This window comes from Rhyacophila brunnea, unplaced genomic scaffold (genome assembly GCF_057557595.1).
Source record: "Rhyacophila brunnea isolate RB1 unplaced genomic scaffold, BYU_Rbru_1.0 scaffold_2, whole genome shotgun sequence".
Lineage (NCBI taxonomy): Eukaryota > Metazoa > Arthropoda > Insecta > Trichoptera > Rhyacophilidae > Rhyacophila > Rhyacophila brunnea.
Genome location: NW_028232859.1, coordinates 747735 through 761676, shown reverse-complemented (window position 1 = coordinate 761676; position 13942 = coordinate 747735). Strand labels below are relative to the sequence as shown.

Genomic DNA, 13942 nt, shown 5'->3' with positions numbered 1-13942 from the left:
AATTGTTAACACTTATTTAATGTCATGTCGTTAATGCTTTGAATTTGTAATTTTTTATGTTTAATTTATAAATAAATTTGATTTAACTATAAAGTCTATAAATTACTATAAGTCTAAAAGTAAAGTTACTATACTAAAGTCTATAACTATAAAGTTTGTAATTTATTATGTTCATTATAATATGTAAAAAAAAAAAAAAAATGATTTGACTTATAAAGTCAGCATTAAATTAAATTTAAAAAAAAAACATTGAAGAATTGCGTAGGTGCTAAAAAATTGAACTGTGCTTTCAATTACAATGGCCTTCCACCAAGGATTAACAGTACACATAATTAATAATAATTCGTTTATTATTGTCATTTTTTTGCCACCCAGTTGTCGGTGAGATAAGGTGAGAGCACGCCTTAACGAAGTGTTTGGATTGTGGCCCCCAGTTGTGATTTGAATGCGGCCACTGCATGTCGCAACCGGCACTATAATTAAAACCATACATTTCATATATATTTATGAAAATACAAAGTAATATTAACCCAATAACAATCTCACTGTTCTCACTATCGAGATAAGCCGCAACACACAATCTCCTAACTTCGATTACCACAGTTGCAGTTTTTTGAAAGTGATCAAAACTTTATCTGATAATAAATATTTCACTGTGTAAAATAAGCTTTTTTAGAAGCACAAATAAACTTTAAAGTATGGATTTAAAGATGATGTCTATTACGTTGCTGTTTGGTGTGATTTCTAGCTTGGTGTTAGGTAAGAAATGCATTTCATTTATAACCCAAATTATTTATACATTCCCAGACTCTTATTTGATAACGTTTAAAATAAAAAAAATCCAGGGCTGTCACTAAATTCAATGTATAAATTAATATAATTTAAAAAAAAAATGAGACATCCAGTGGCAATTTTTATGAACCAAACAAGGCATGCGGTCATAAAGTATGAAAGTCTTAAAAATATGTGTATCTATCTTTCACAACCTCAATGTAATATATGTATCAATAGTTAAATGATTGTTTCTTTGTAATACCCGATAGTGGAGTATTGAATATGGAACATTTTTACAAGGGGGTCTCTAAACCTGTCAGTACCTTGGGTCTCCGCGTATCTACAGCCATCACAAGGATCCATCACTAATAAATGATTGATCATTCCCCACTGTCTTTTGAGTCTCATGTTCAGTATAATAATATGTTAACCTTTGCATGCTTTAAAAGTACTAAACTTAAAATATAGATTATTGATTAATTTAATAAAACGCAATTTTTTTAGTGCTTATTCCACTTTTATTATTTAATAAATTTGTACCGGTTTTGTCCGCTTCAGAGGGATATTTTAAACAGTTGACAATGTCCCTCTGAGGCTGACGTAACCGGTCTAAAGTTATTAAATAATAAAAGTGGAATAAGTACTAAAATAATTTGCGTTTTATTAAATTAATCAATATACAAGTCATATTATATAGATATTTAAATAACTTATGTATGTGTTGAAAAAATATTTAGTGTGATAGATATTCAAATTATGAATATTTGTAATAATGGAGCATACTAAATCAAGTAATACATTTTGCAAAATACAAATGAATTAAATTTTAAAATTAATTAAAATAAAAGTTATTCATGTTTTAATGGACATAGTTAAAATTTGTTTAAATCGAAAATCACGTCTCTTTAATTTGATATCAAATATCGAAGTAAGTGCATTTTCATCAACATGTACAATATGTAGTCAGATTAGATTAGTAGATATATTTCAAACTGCACTAAGAACTTAAAGATGAAGATAAAGTTAGATTAAGTGCAATTCCCAAACATAATGGTACCCAAAAAATATTTAAAATAGAAATCATAAAAACATTGTTATCTAAAAATATAATATATGATATTTTAGAATATCACTCTTTAAATTGTTCCGAATCGTTGTAAAAATAATGACAAAAACCGAGAGAGCATCAAAATTTTCAAGGTGAAATTTTATTTAGCTATAATATATTAATAATATCATATTATACATTTATTAGTTAGAATTGAAAATCTATTTATGGAATATTTTAAACTACCTTTTTATTCTTATTTATAAAATATAATGGTACATATTTATAACATTTTGTTTTTTTTTGTAAGAGAATTAATATGGGTTCAATGAAGTATCAAATTGTATAGAAAGTGTTCATCATCGTATATTCTAAACGAAAATTATAATAATGTAGAAATTGGGAAACCCCGATACTTTCCACGACTCTGTTTATATTTAAATCAGCTGTTAAAAATAAAACAGTATAATCCAGAAACGAACTTTCTTAGGACGTGATGAATGAACATAATTGGCTGAAAGTCAAAATACTATTCGTTTGGAGTTTTTACCCAATTACGGTGTACTTATTATTTGAAGTAGTAAAAATATTGCTTATTGACCGTGATCCTACTTCAAAATCCATATATATTTATTATACGCGATATTTACCATGGTTAAAATTAATTAGAAAGAAGTTATGCAAAAGGTGTACAAATTTTAAAATGAAAAACAAATTTTCATTTTCAAACACTGATTAATTAGGCAACTTACAAGCAACAACTCGATTAGTTTTAATGAACATTCTCCGTAATGAAAGTATATTTTTAAAACTGAAAAATATTTATGAAAATTTCCTGACACATTATGTACCTAGATCAAAATAATACGTTTTAATTTGAACTGAAATAAAATGAAAGTGTCAACAAATTTATTTTAAATAATTTACTTATAATCGGGTATGTACGTACATATTGTTTGAAGATAATACACAATTACAGCATTATTTTTCATCGTTGTCACCGTCATAAATCTGCGAATAATGATCATTCTGGAATACTGCTAATTTCTGGATGCACTTTTTCCATTTTTTTGCTTTTTGCAAGCCTTCATTCTGATGGTGTGGGTTTGCATTTAATTTCTTCACCTGGTCACACGACATAATCTTGGAATACCTACCCGAAAAAATAATTAAGATTTTGAAGTTTTCTGGGTTTTGGTAAACAGTGCAGTATAGAATATAGCTTGGTTGCTATATTATATTTCACCACCAAGTACTAAGTATTTAACTACTAATAATATAAAAAATATAACCTAAGATCATAGCTTATTAAAAGTCTTTTATATATGAAATATTTTCAATAATTACATTCTCATCAGCCGTGGACTATACACTGCTGGATGAAGGCTTCCCCTAGCTCTCCCCACTCATTTCGGTTTTTAGTTATTTGCTACCACATACATCAACCGAACTTTTTAATAATACGTATAATATATTATATAAATACTTGTAATCGTTCATATTATAATATTATGTATATTTCTACTGAATTTAAATCGTTGACATTTCTGAGGAAAGCAAAATCTATTTTTATAATTTTTAGTTGCCGCATTTTTGTCAATATTTAATATTTGTTTTGTTGCAAAACACTTAAGCTATGAATACGTAGATATATTTATAAAACAAAAACCTGATTTTAAACATGGCTAAAAGGCATTTCAAGAATTAAGAAATAGAGTCATATAAATAAATATGAGCAGATGGCGACAAAAAATGTCGATTTAAATATAAAAGCATTCCAAATACATGATCTCGATTTTGATACTATATTTTTAAAGGTTAATTAAACGAGATTCGCAATAATTTCAATTCAATCTCCATTCATGTTCTGAACTTTACTGATATTCAACAGAAATGCCGTTTTTTATAATTGTGATTAATGAATTTTATCGACATGTTTTTTATATGTATATTCATTATTACGAAATAAGTAAATGTTGAATAAGATTTAATTACATTCAAAATAAATTTTAAATATAAATAATTTTAATAGACTTGCGCTATACATTTTTCAATGCATACTAATCAATAACATTTATTTTTTATTTATATATTAATAATTTAAAACGTGAAAATATTTTTCTTTAAAGTTGCAGTTTGTTAATGACCATTTTATTTCTAAGCAGAATATAAAGGCTTTTGCTGGACGTAGGATGGTTATATGAACAATTTTTATGGAAGACGATATTCATAGTCATTCGTCAACCTATTGGGCTCTTCGACTGGATGTAATATACGTTGAAAAACCACATTAATTCTTCTCACAGTTCTTTGAACAGTTTAAGTACATAGTTATTTGACATATAAATCACAAACAAATACCATCTATAAAATTTATTTACAAATAAACTAATGATTATATAATATTATTATCTGGTAGAGACTTCCTTGAAACCTTTGATTTTTTATTTGAAAAATTGTTGTCCACTAAAATACAATACAATATTGGATGACTTGTCTTTTCTTCGCCATTGTATATTATATAATAGATATTGAGAAATAATTTTCAACATCTGATCACAGCAAAATGCTTCCTGCAAAATAATGTTTCACTGGTATTGAAAATTAAAAAAATCACTTCATGTTTCATTACTGAAAAGTTAGATTTATTATTAAAAAAAAAATGTTTTAGTTCCTACATTTTTCTGTCTGTGGTTATATTTAAAAACATCGGTTCTAGAACTTATTCCTATATTACCGTAGGTTTTATAAGCTTTGTTTAGCTAATACTTAAATTACCGCATATAATTATGTGCATCGGAATTAATCACAGACTAAATCTCGTTGTCTTAAATTTAAGGAAAAAATATGTTCAAATATAAGTGAATTGTTTTTTCTTTCAATAATACTAGTAAGCATTTTGGGTACAATACTTTAATACTGTTCTCTTTGCATAGTCTCAAGATCAAAAGTATAGTTTCCATAAAGTTATTCTAACCTTCGTAATAAAAGTGGTCGTATAATAATCTTACCACTCTAAACCTTCTTTGTAATTAGGTCATAAGTAGAGCAAAATATAATATGACATTGTGCGATGAGATTTAATATCATGGTATGCATATGACATATATTTGTTTGCCTACATACTCGTTTCTCCTGAAGGCTGTTGTCTTACTTTGTATAATATAATGTTTTTATTTTTAAAACATTGAATGTCAAATATATAGTCAGTTTATTGTTGTAGTAGATGTTAAATTACTCAAGTAATTTTATTTGATAAGTCATCGTATAAAATCCTTGACTTTTTTCTGTGGGAGTTATTTTTTTAAATATTTTCGAGACTAATTTCGATGAATTGTTATATTATTATGTATATACTTATGTGTAATTATTATCCACTTTTGTAATACAGTCTACTATTTCTTTTGAATAATTTACTTTCTCTGTGTGTCGAAAACTACTGAAAAATATAATTATCTAATACATATAGTTGTAATATATGCAAAAATATAACTTCTACGTATTCCAGTCACCTAAGAGGCTCTTTTTAAAATAACAGATTATAAATATAAGACTTAAAATCAAAGTCTTTGATAAGAAGTAAAAGATCATTTAATTACAAATAAACTAATAGAGAACAATGCTTAATAAGCTCCTATTATTTTTAATAAGGATTTAAAGCATTAATAAAAACCGATATTGTAACCATCGTAAATACTTAACTGTGGTAGATATGCATTGTTTCTTTGCCAATGTTGACATAATAATATAATATAAGGACTATATTGCGAATATTCAAAAAAATCTGTCTTTTTAAAAATACCTTTGAATGTTGTCAATTCTATACATATGCATGATTCTAAAATATAATAAATAATAAAATGTATGAATAATCACCCATTGAAGTAATAATAAATGAACAAAATACTAAAACTTTTTTTATAATTTGTTTTGTTTTTAGTTTCAGGTCAAGCAGAAGAAGATTTCCATTGTCCTGAAAGGGCAGGATTTTATCCAGACTCGTATCAGTGTGATCTTTATTATGTTTGTAATCAAGGTAATTTATATTTGTCAGTAATATAAAGTAGGTAATTAAATATTAAACTATAAAAAGTATAATGGTAGACGAATTCAAATAAAGATTCAAACTGGTTGTACGTTAAGTAAATATTTTTTATATTCCATAATTTTATTGAGTACTTGCAAGATTTTTTTCACATACTTAACTGATTGTTTGTTAATCATACTTACTATGCTAAAATACAATATACATAATATGTGTATTGAGTATTATTTGCCTCTTCATCTCATATTACACTCACATTCCAATTTGTATACGTCTTGTCTAAGCAAATTATAAAAATGTTTAAAACTTATTAATATTATTTAAAAAAAAATTTTTTTTTTAAAGTTTCTTCTTTTTTTGTAAAATTCTGTTATATTATATGCGTGATAATAATGTAAATGTAGTGTCTAAAATTATATTTTAATTTTAAATAATTATGTAATATTGGACAGTTTTTTATGTATGTATTTAAGATTTTTGTTTAAGATTTGACTCGATGCTTACTTAGAATTTTATACTGTTATCAAAATAATACTATATCGGAAGGTGTTGAAAGAGTCTTGATTTCATTTTACTCTATAAGATAGCTGACAATTTTAATACTTAGGTTGCACAATATGCATAATTAAATTTGAATTATTAATTTAGTAATATTTTTCAATTTTATTACTTGTTTGGTTTTCAGGAAAAGCTACCCCCAAACTCTGTCCAGATGGCTTAGTTTTCTCAGACAAGAATTCAAAGCACGAGCATTGCGACATCCCAGCAAATGTCGAGTGTGGTGACAGAACTGAATTGCGTAAGTCATATTCTTTTCTCTAAATTAACAAAAGTCATACATTTAAATACTTTTTGTTGCTGTGGAAAACACATTTAAATTTATAATCTTGCGTGCTATTTCTAACGCAAATACGAATAGATTATAGTTTTTTTTTATGAAAACATTGACAGGTTTTGAAATGGTTAATGAGATTGACGATAAACGTCGATAAATAAATCACCCACGGTAGCCGCGTGGCTTAAGCATTGGACATTACGCTGAGGGTCCTAGGTTTGAATCCTGGGTCTGGCTAGTACACGTATTGTTTTTCAATTTGTGTCTGAGTCAGGGTATGGACCTAATAGGTTGAGCAAGTGGCCGACATCCATTTCTCGTAAAAAACAAAACCTGTTAATACAAACCTCTACACTATGGAGGACCATATGCCTAAAAGCAAAACTTAGCTCGTTATGCCCAATAATTCATAATTCTAGAATAGGTAGTACACAACTTTCTTCAATTCTCATCTTTAATTGTTACCTAACCAGTTATGAACACTGCATAAGAATGTTATACAAACATATTCACGAGTACAACAAAATGTATGTATAATCTATATTGCAAAGAAGAAGAGAACATCTCCAAAACAATGATTTAATTTAAATTAGATACAATATTTATATGAAACCATCAAAAACGAGACAACACTCACCAGGGAATGGGACGATTTGGCACCGCGAACTGGCCTCCGCCGATTGGCCTCCGGTAATTGGCCGCCGGTACAATCGGACGCCGGCCCAATTGGACGCCGACCCAATTCGACGCCGACCCAACTGGCCTCCGGGAGATTGGACGCCGCACAGTTGAATTAAATGCGCAAAGGAATAGACGTACGTTACGATTTGTTGGAGTAAATAAGCAAGTCAGTTTAATATGCTTCTATCTTCTCAGTAGGTGTACCTTATACATTTCGCGCTTGACACATTTTTAATATAGATTGAGAAAAAATATTATGCCTGATGATGTTTATTAAAAGAAAATAATTCTTCCCTCGCTAAAACTTAAAGATGTGCATAATCAATTAATTTATTGTCTATACATGGGTACTTATTTATATTTACAACAAATATTTAAAATAATGTTAGATGTTAGAATGAAAATTACATTATATTTCAGCGTTTTATCGACTTAATATTATAATAAAGCTTAAATATGTATATTATTATGCATAAATGCGTATTTTAAGATAGTATGAAATTACAAACAAAATATTAAGTAAGTTATCTGCTAAGTATAAATGTTTCAGTAGTTTGATTGATAAACTACTTAGGTACTGGGTGCCGGACGAAATCCCGAAGGCCGAAATCCCGAATGCTGAAATCCCGAATGGCCTAAATCCCGAAAAATGAAAAAATACAAACATCAATAATTGCGCAATTTTTGCAAGAGAGACAAAAAACCATTTTTTGTGGAAATATAAAAAATGTGAAATACAAACATCAATAATTGCGCAATCGTAAGCGCAATTTTTGTAAGAGAGACAAATCCCATTTTTTCGGAAAATGGGTTTTTCTGATTGCGCAATTTTTTTCAGGAGAGACCATTTTGTAGAACGAATGGATTTTGTGCATCTTACAAAAATTGCGCAATTCACGATTGCGCAATTATTGATGTTTGTATTTTACATTTTTTTTATATTTCCACAAAAAATGGGTTTTTGTGTCTCTTGCAAAAATTGCGCAATTATTGATGTTTGTATTTTTTTTATTTTTCGGGATTTCGGCCTTCGGGATTCCGGCCATTCGGGATTTCAGCGTTCGGGATTTCGATATTCGGGATTTCGGCTTTCGGGATTTAGGCTTTCGGGATTTCGGCCTTCGAGATTTCGTCCGGCACCCAGTACCTAAGTAGTTTATCAATCAAACTACTAAAACATTTATACTTAGCAGATAACTTACTTAATATTTTGTTTGTAATTTCATACTATCTTAAAATACGCATTTATGCATAATAATATACATGTTTAAGCTTTATTATAATATTAAGTCGATAAAACGCTGAAATATAATGTAATTTTCATTCTAACATCTAACATTATTTTTAATATTTGTTGTAAATATAAATAAGTACCCATGTATAGACAATAAATTAATTGATTATGCACATCTTTAAGTTTTAGCGAGGGAAGAATTATTTTCTTTTAATAAACATCATAAGGCATAATAATTTTTCTCAATCTATATTAAAAATGTGTCAAGCGCGAAATGTATAAGGTACGACTACTGAGAAGATAGAAGCATATTAAACTGACTTGCTTATTTACTCCAACAAATCGTAACGTACGTCTATTCCTTTGCGCATTTAATTCAACTGTGCGGCGTCCAATCTCCCGGAGGCCAGTTGGGTCGGCGTCGAATTGGGTCGGCGTCCAATTGGGCCGGCGTCCGATTGTACCGGCGGCCAATTACCGGAGGCCAATCGGCAGAGGCCAGTTCGCGGTGCCAAATCGTCCTAGACCCCACTCACCAATATCTATAATATTTAAAGTCACATCAGAAATATTCCTTATCCGATAGTTTTTCAATATTTGCACCAAATTTGGAGTCCATAACCATCGCGCTGTGCTTTACCATATGTAACCTACCGATACACTCATTATTTACAATGAAATTTTCTAAATGCGAAATGCAATGAACTATTCAGTACAAATATTTTTCAGACAAAAATGTAATGTGTTACAAAAATAATGATACTTACAATCTTAAATCTTGTATATTATTCATTTGAACAAAATATAGTTTAATTAAACCTTCAAATATAATTAATATGCATTAGTTTTCTTTCTCTTAGAATATTTATATAGCCAATAATTGATTGGTAGGTGCTTTGTTTTAATACTAAATCATAATTGATTGCTTGCTACATAATGTGAATTATGTATACATACTTATAATATGTTTATTTTATATAATTTCAGAGGACCCCAAACCTACAAAAGGATGTCCACGAGCAAACGGTTTCTTCAGACATTTTGATGAAGAGGTAAAACTGAATACCATGATTAGTACCAATTAATTATATTATATCGTTTTAATGTCAAAGTGTTATTGTATTTTATATAATAAACGTTTACGCGGTGGAGACCAATTATACCTAGTAATTAGTTTTTGTATCATTATAATTAATTTTCAGGACAAAAATTGTTTTTGCAAAGTCGATGAAGATTACAACTTAGTAAATTTACTGATTTTGGGTGTATATTATTATCATATTATTACAGCTAAGTTTTATAATGGCATTTTTATTTTAATAGATCTGTGACAAATTCGTGAACTGCGTGGATGGAAACATCAACGAGATGCCCTGCCCACCAGGCCTGATCTACGATGATACCGCAGCCACTTGCGCTTGGCCTGCAGAGAGCAAAAGAGATTGCAAAAACTCCAAGAGAGGTACACATAATGTATAAAGTTTTCAAGGAGTATAAAGTATTCAAAGGGAGAGCGTCTTCTGGGCTAGGTTAGGTTGTTTCGAGTAAAAATTAAAATAATATTAAATGTAATCACCGTTCCAATAGAAAATTCTATTTGACATTCTCTCAGCGTATTTGATTTTTACTCTGCACAAACAAACATGACGTTTTTGACAAGCATTTTTGCCAGACGTTAGACACCAAGAGTTCAGACATTAATGTAACCAACAGTCAACTCTCGGTGAAAAACTATTACATTGTGGAATAAAATAATGATTTTAAATGAAAAAAAAAAATACTATTTAAGTATCTCATTAGACAAGTTTGTTTTGAAAGCTTAAACAAGGTGGAACATTTTCATCGTAGCAAACGAAGCAGGTCCTGATATTTATAAAATTATGTAATTGCGGTAGTATTATAAAATTAAATTTCTTGTCATAAAATATACTAGGTAGGTATTTATTATATTTTTATTTATTTTTCAATTTTAACTAAACTAAATCGTTATACTAAACTTTGCTTTTTCATCCAGCATGCTAAGCTAAAAGAGCGTAACAGACAATTTTAGTTGTGTCTGGAATTATATTATTATGGGGGGACATGCTCAGCGTAGGTGAAAATGGAGCTTTAATTGCATTTTCAAAGCTCAACCCTAGACATTCCTTAAACGTTGTAGATAATCTATTTATATAATTTTGAAGCCTTACTATCCTTTATATTTATTTTAAACATTTGATGACTGCATAAAGTTTTTTTATTACATAAAATAGTATTCTTTTAAACCTCTCGCTCTAATGTTTTAGAATATAGTCATATTTCAGTACATCCATGTGAAGTGGTGTTAAAATTTTTTACATTTATTAATTTTAAAATTTTATAAAACCATTAGTATAATTTATGTCGAGATTATTATAGTAAAATATTTACGATAAAAAATTATATTGATAATCTCTGTGATCCCAAATTTGACAAGAATTAGGCGTTTTATTATTCAAAAAATGGGCAAGATTAACACATTTGAAGATAATTCTAAAGATACTCATTATAATAATCTTGCCCATTTTTTTAATAATAAAACTCCTAATTCTTGTCAAATTTGGGATCACAGAGATTATCAATATAATTTTTTATCGTAAATATTTCACTATAATAATGTCAATATAAATTATATTAATGGTTTAATATATGCGTTTAAAAATTAATGAATGTAAAAAATCTTAACACCACTGCACATGGATGTACTGAAATATGACTATATTCTAAAACATTAGAGCAACAGGTTTAAAACAACACTATTTTATGTATTAAAAATACTTTATGCAGTCATCAAATGTTTAAAATAAATATAAAAGATAATAATGCTTGAAAATTATATAAATAAATTATCTACAACATTTAAGGAATGTCCAGGATCATGGTTTGAAAATACAAAAAAAGCTCCATTTTGACCTACGCTGATCATGTCCGCCCTTAAGCATCCGAAAAAAATAGTTAATTAGTGACGAAGTTACAATAATTATTCGTTGCTAAGGTAGTAGATGAAACGAAACCAATTAAATATTTTTTCAAATTAATTTCATATAATGTTGCAAATTACCATATTTGTTGATATTATAATCTTATTACTTGTTGTAATATTAGAACATCTTCAATCTTCGGGCAGAAAGTGTACCTTTTACATTTTCATCATATTAATATATGTAACAGCTTTAACATTTTTTTCTATTATTTCCAGAGGTGCTGGCTGATGGCTTCTCCTGTCCCCCCGGTGAGACCTTGGGTCCCAACGAGCGAGCCCTTCCTCACCCAACCTTCCCTCACCCCGAGGACTGTCGCAAATTCTACATCTGCAGAGGTGGAATCGTCCCATCGCTTAACGGATGCGCAGAAGGAGACGTATACAATGAGGTCACATTCAAGTGTGATGAACCAGCTGAAGTACCTGGATGGTATGTAAAATCATTGTGTACACTATATACTATTAAAACCGTAGGCCAATTTGTTACTAGTTGAAAAAATATTTAACTATCAAGTTAATTTAAAAAAAAACATATATAGGTATATATATTCACTGTTAAGCCAAAAATACCATAGCAAGCTTACACAGAGTGGAGGTTCCATTACTATTAATTTTAGAGATTTTTTTATGGAGAATTGACATAAATTGATTTTGTTAATAATATATTGGTTTTTTTAAATACCCAGCAAATATAAATAGAATATACCATGTTATGTGAAATTATTTTCATAATATATAGTTCCCTGTGTTATTTTAATTAAAAATGTTTTTCCCAGAGTTATAGTTACTTATTGTTTATTTATAAGTAAGCTTTGTTCATCATAAGCTTTTTTTAGTAAAATAATTCAAAACATTTTCTTAATGAAAGTAATTCACATACATACCTAAATCTTTTGAGATAAAGCTAGCCTATCTCAATCTCAATTTATTTCTACCACTTACTAGTTCTTAACACATACCTACCACCTTATGTTACCCATTTACGAAATTAAACCTAATCATTTATATGAAAAGGAAAGGGCAATATCTACATATTATACTAAAAAATGTTTCTAATAAATATATATAAATATATTTAGGAGGAGTGTGAATTAATGATTATATATCTCATAATTATATTCTTATAATTAATAATAATAATATTCGTATGCATTCATTGTTATTGCATAATTCTATTATATTATTCGGATGCATTCATTGAATTCATTTTTTGGGAAAATTTTTACTATTATAAAATTATAGTTTAGTTATCGAGATTTTTCAATAAATTATGGTTTTTAAATATTTTCATTTTTATAAAAAAAAATTGATTTTTTAGAAAATAAAACTTGAATTTTTATACATCGAATCGCTTTTTTAAATAATATTTAAATAATATAATTTCAAATTATCTATATAGTACTTTCGTGGTTGTTTGTCGTAATAGATTTTTCAGTTGTCATCGCGTGTTCTTCCTTCTTCTTATACTTGAGAATTGCCTCTGCAACGAGACCGAATAGTTGAGGAAAAAATGAAGGACAACACGCAGCAATAACCCAAAAATCTATTATGATAACTATATAGTATACGGACGATCTATAAAGAAAGTAAACAATGTTTAAATTAAATTTACGAGTTAAATATATATGTTTTTATAATTTCAGTGAAAACTACTACGAAGGCAGTGATATCGCCAAGCCAGCAAAGAAGAATAAGAACTAATTCTTTGAAAAATAAAAAAAATCTGCATTTAAGTTAGGTTAGAAACATATTTATTTGAATTTTATAATATCTTCGAAAACCCTTACTTACAATGTACATACATTATCATTCAGCCACCCGTGTACAACTCCCAGCCATCAATCATTTGAATTATATAAATCTCCCTATTTTACATTATGATATTTTTACTTCGCTATCGTTATCAATTATTATTTCAGCATCCTGAAGACATATTTTATTGTCTATTAACAGCCATTTTGTATCATATGATAATAAAATAATATAACTTAAAACACCGTATTATTATTTACCCTCACAATTTAAATTTAAAAAAAAATGTTTAAAAAGAAAATATTTTTTTAGTTTCATGATATTTGAGTTATTCGTATTAACTGTTGTTCATGGCCTTAAACCCATATAGTACATATTTTATGCAAAAGTAAGCAGCATTTAAAAAAATACTTTCCTTGAGTCTTGCAACGTATGGTGAAACCTCAACTTATGGAGGATATTTACCGGCAGAATACGGAAAATACAATTTAATACAACTCATTGATAATTTATATTTTAAAAGTATTATTAGTACAAATATAAAACTTTAAAAAAATATAAACGTACAATTA

General features: G+C 28.1%; 1 protein-coding gene across 1 annotated transcript; it reads left to right on the top strand.

Moving 5' to 3' along the window:
• Window positions 1-432: 432 nt before the first annotated feature.
• Window positions 433-13612, top strand: LOC147071653 (protein obstructor-E-like). The gene is made up of 7 exons (XM_085947748.1): window positions 433-759; window positions 5763-5858; window positions 6553-6666; window positions 9605-9669; window positions 9941-10079; window positions 11835-12048; window positions 13262-13612. The coding sequence occupies exons 1-7, from the start codon at window positions 699-701 to the stop codon at window positions 13317-13319; spliced, it is 747 nt and encodes a 248-aa protein (XP_085803874.1). The 5' UTR covers window positions 433-698; the 3' UTR covers window positions 13320-13612.
• Window positions 13613-13942: the final 330 nt, after the last annotated feature.

Excerpts from the sequence above, each read along its gene's own strand:
- LOC147071653 (XM_085947748.1), top strand. The coding sequence starts at position 699 with ATGGATTTAAAGATGATGTCTATTACGTTGCTGTTTGGTGTGATTTCT. Across the intron at positions 760-5,762 it reads GATTTCTAGCTTGGTGTTAG|TTTCAGGTCAAGCAGAAGAA; the intron begins GTAAGAAATGCA and ends TTTTGTTTTTAG. Across the intron at positions 10,080-11,834 it reads TTGCAAAAACTCCAAGAGAG|AGGTGCTGGCTGATGGCTTC; the intron begins GTACACATAATG and ends TATTATTTCCAG.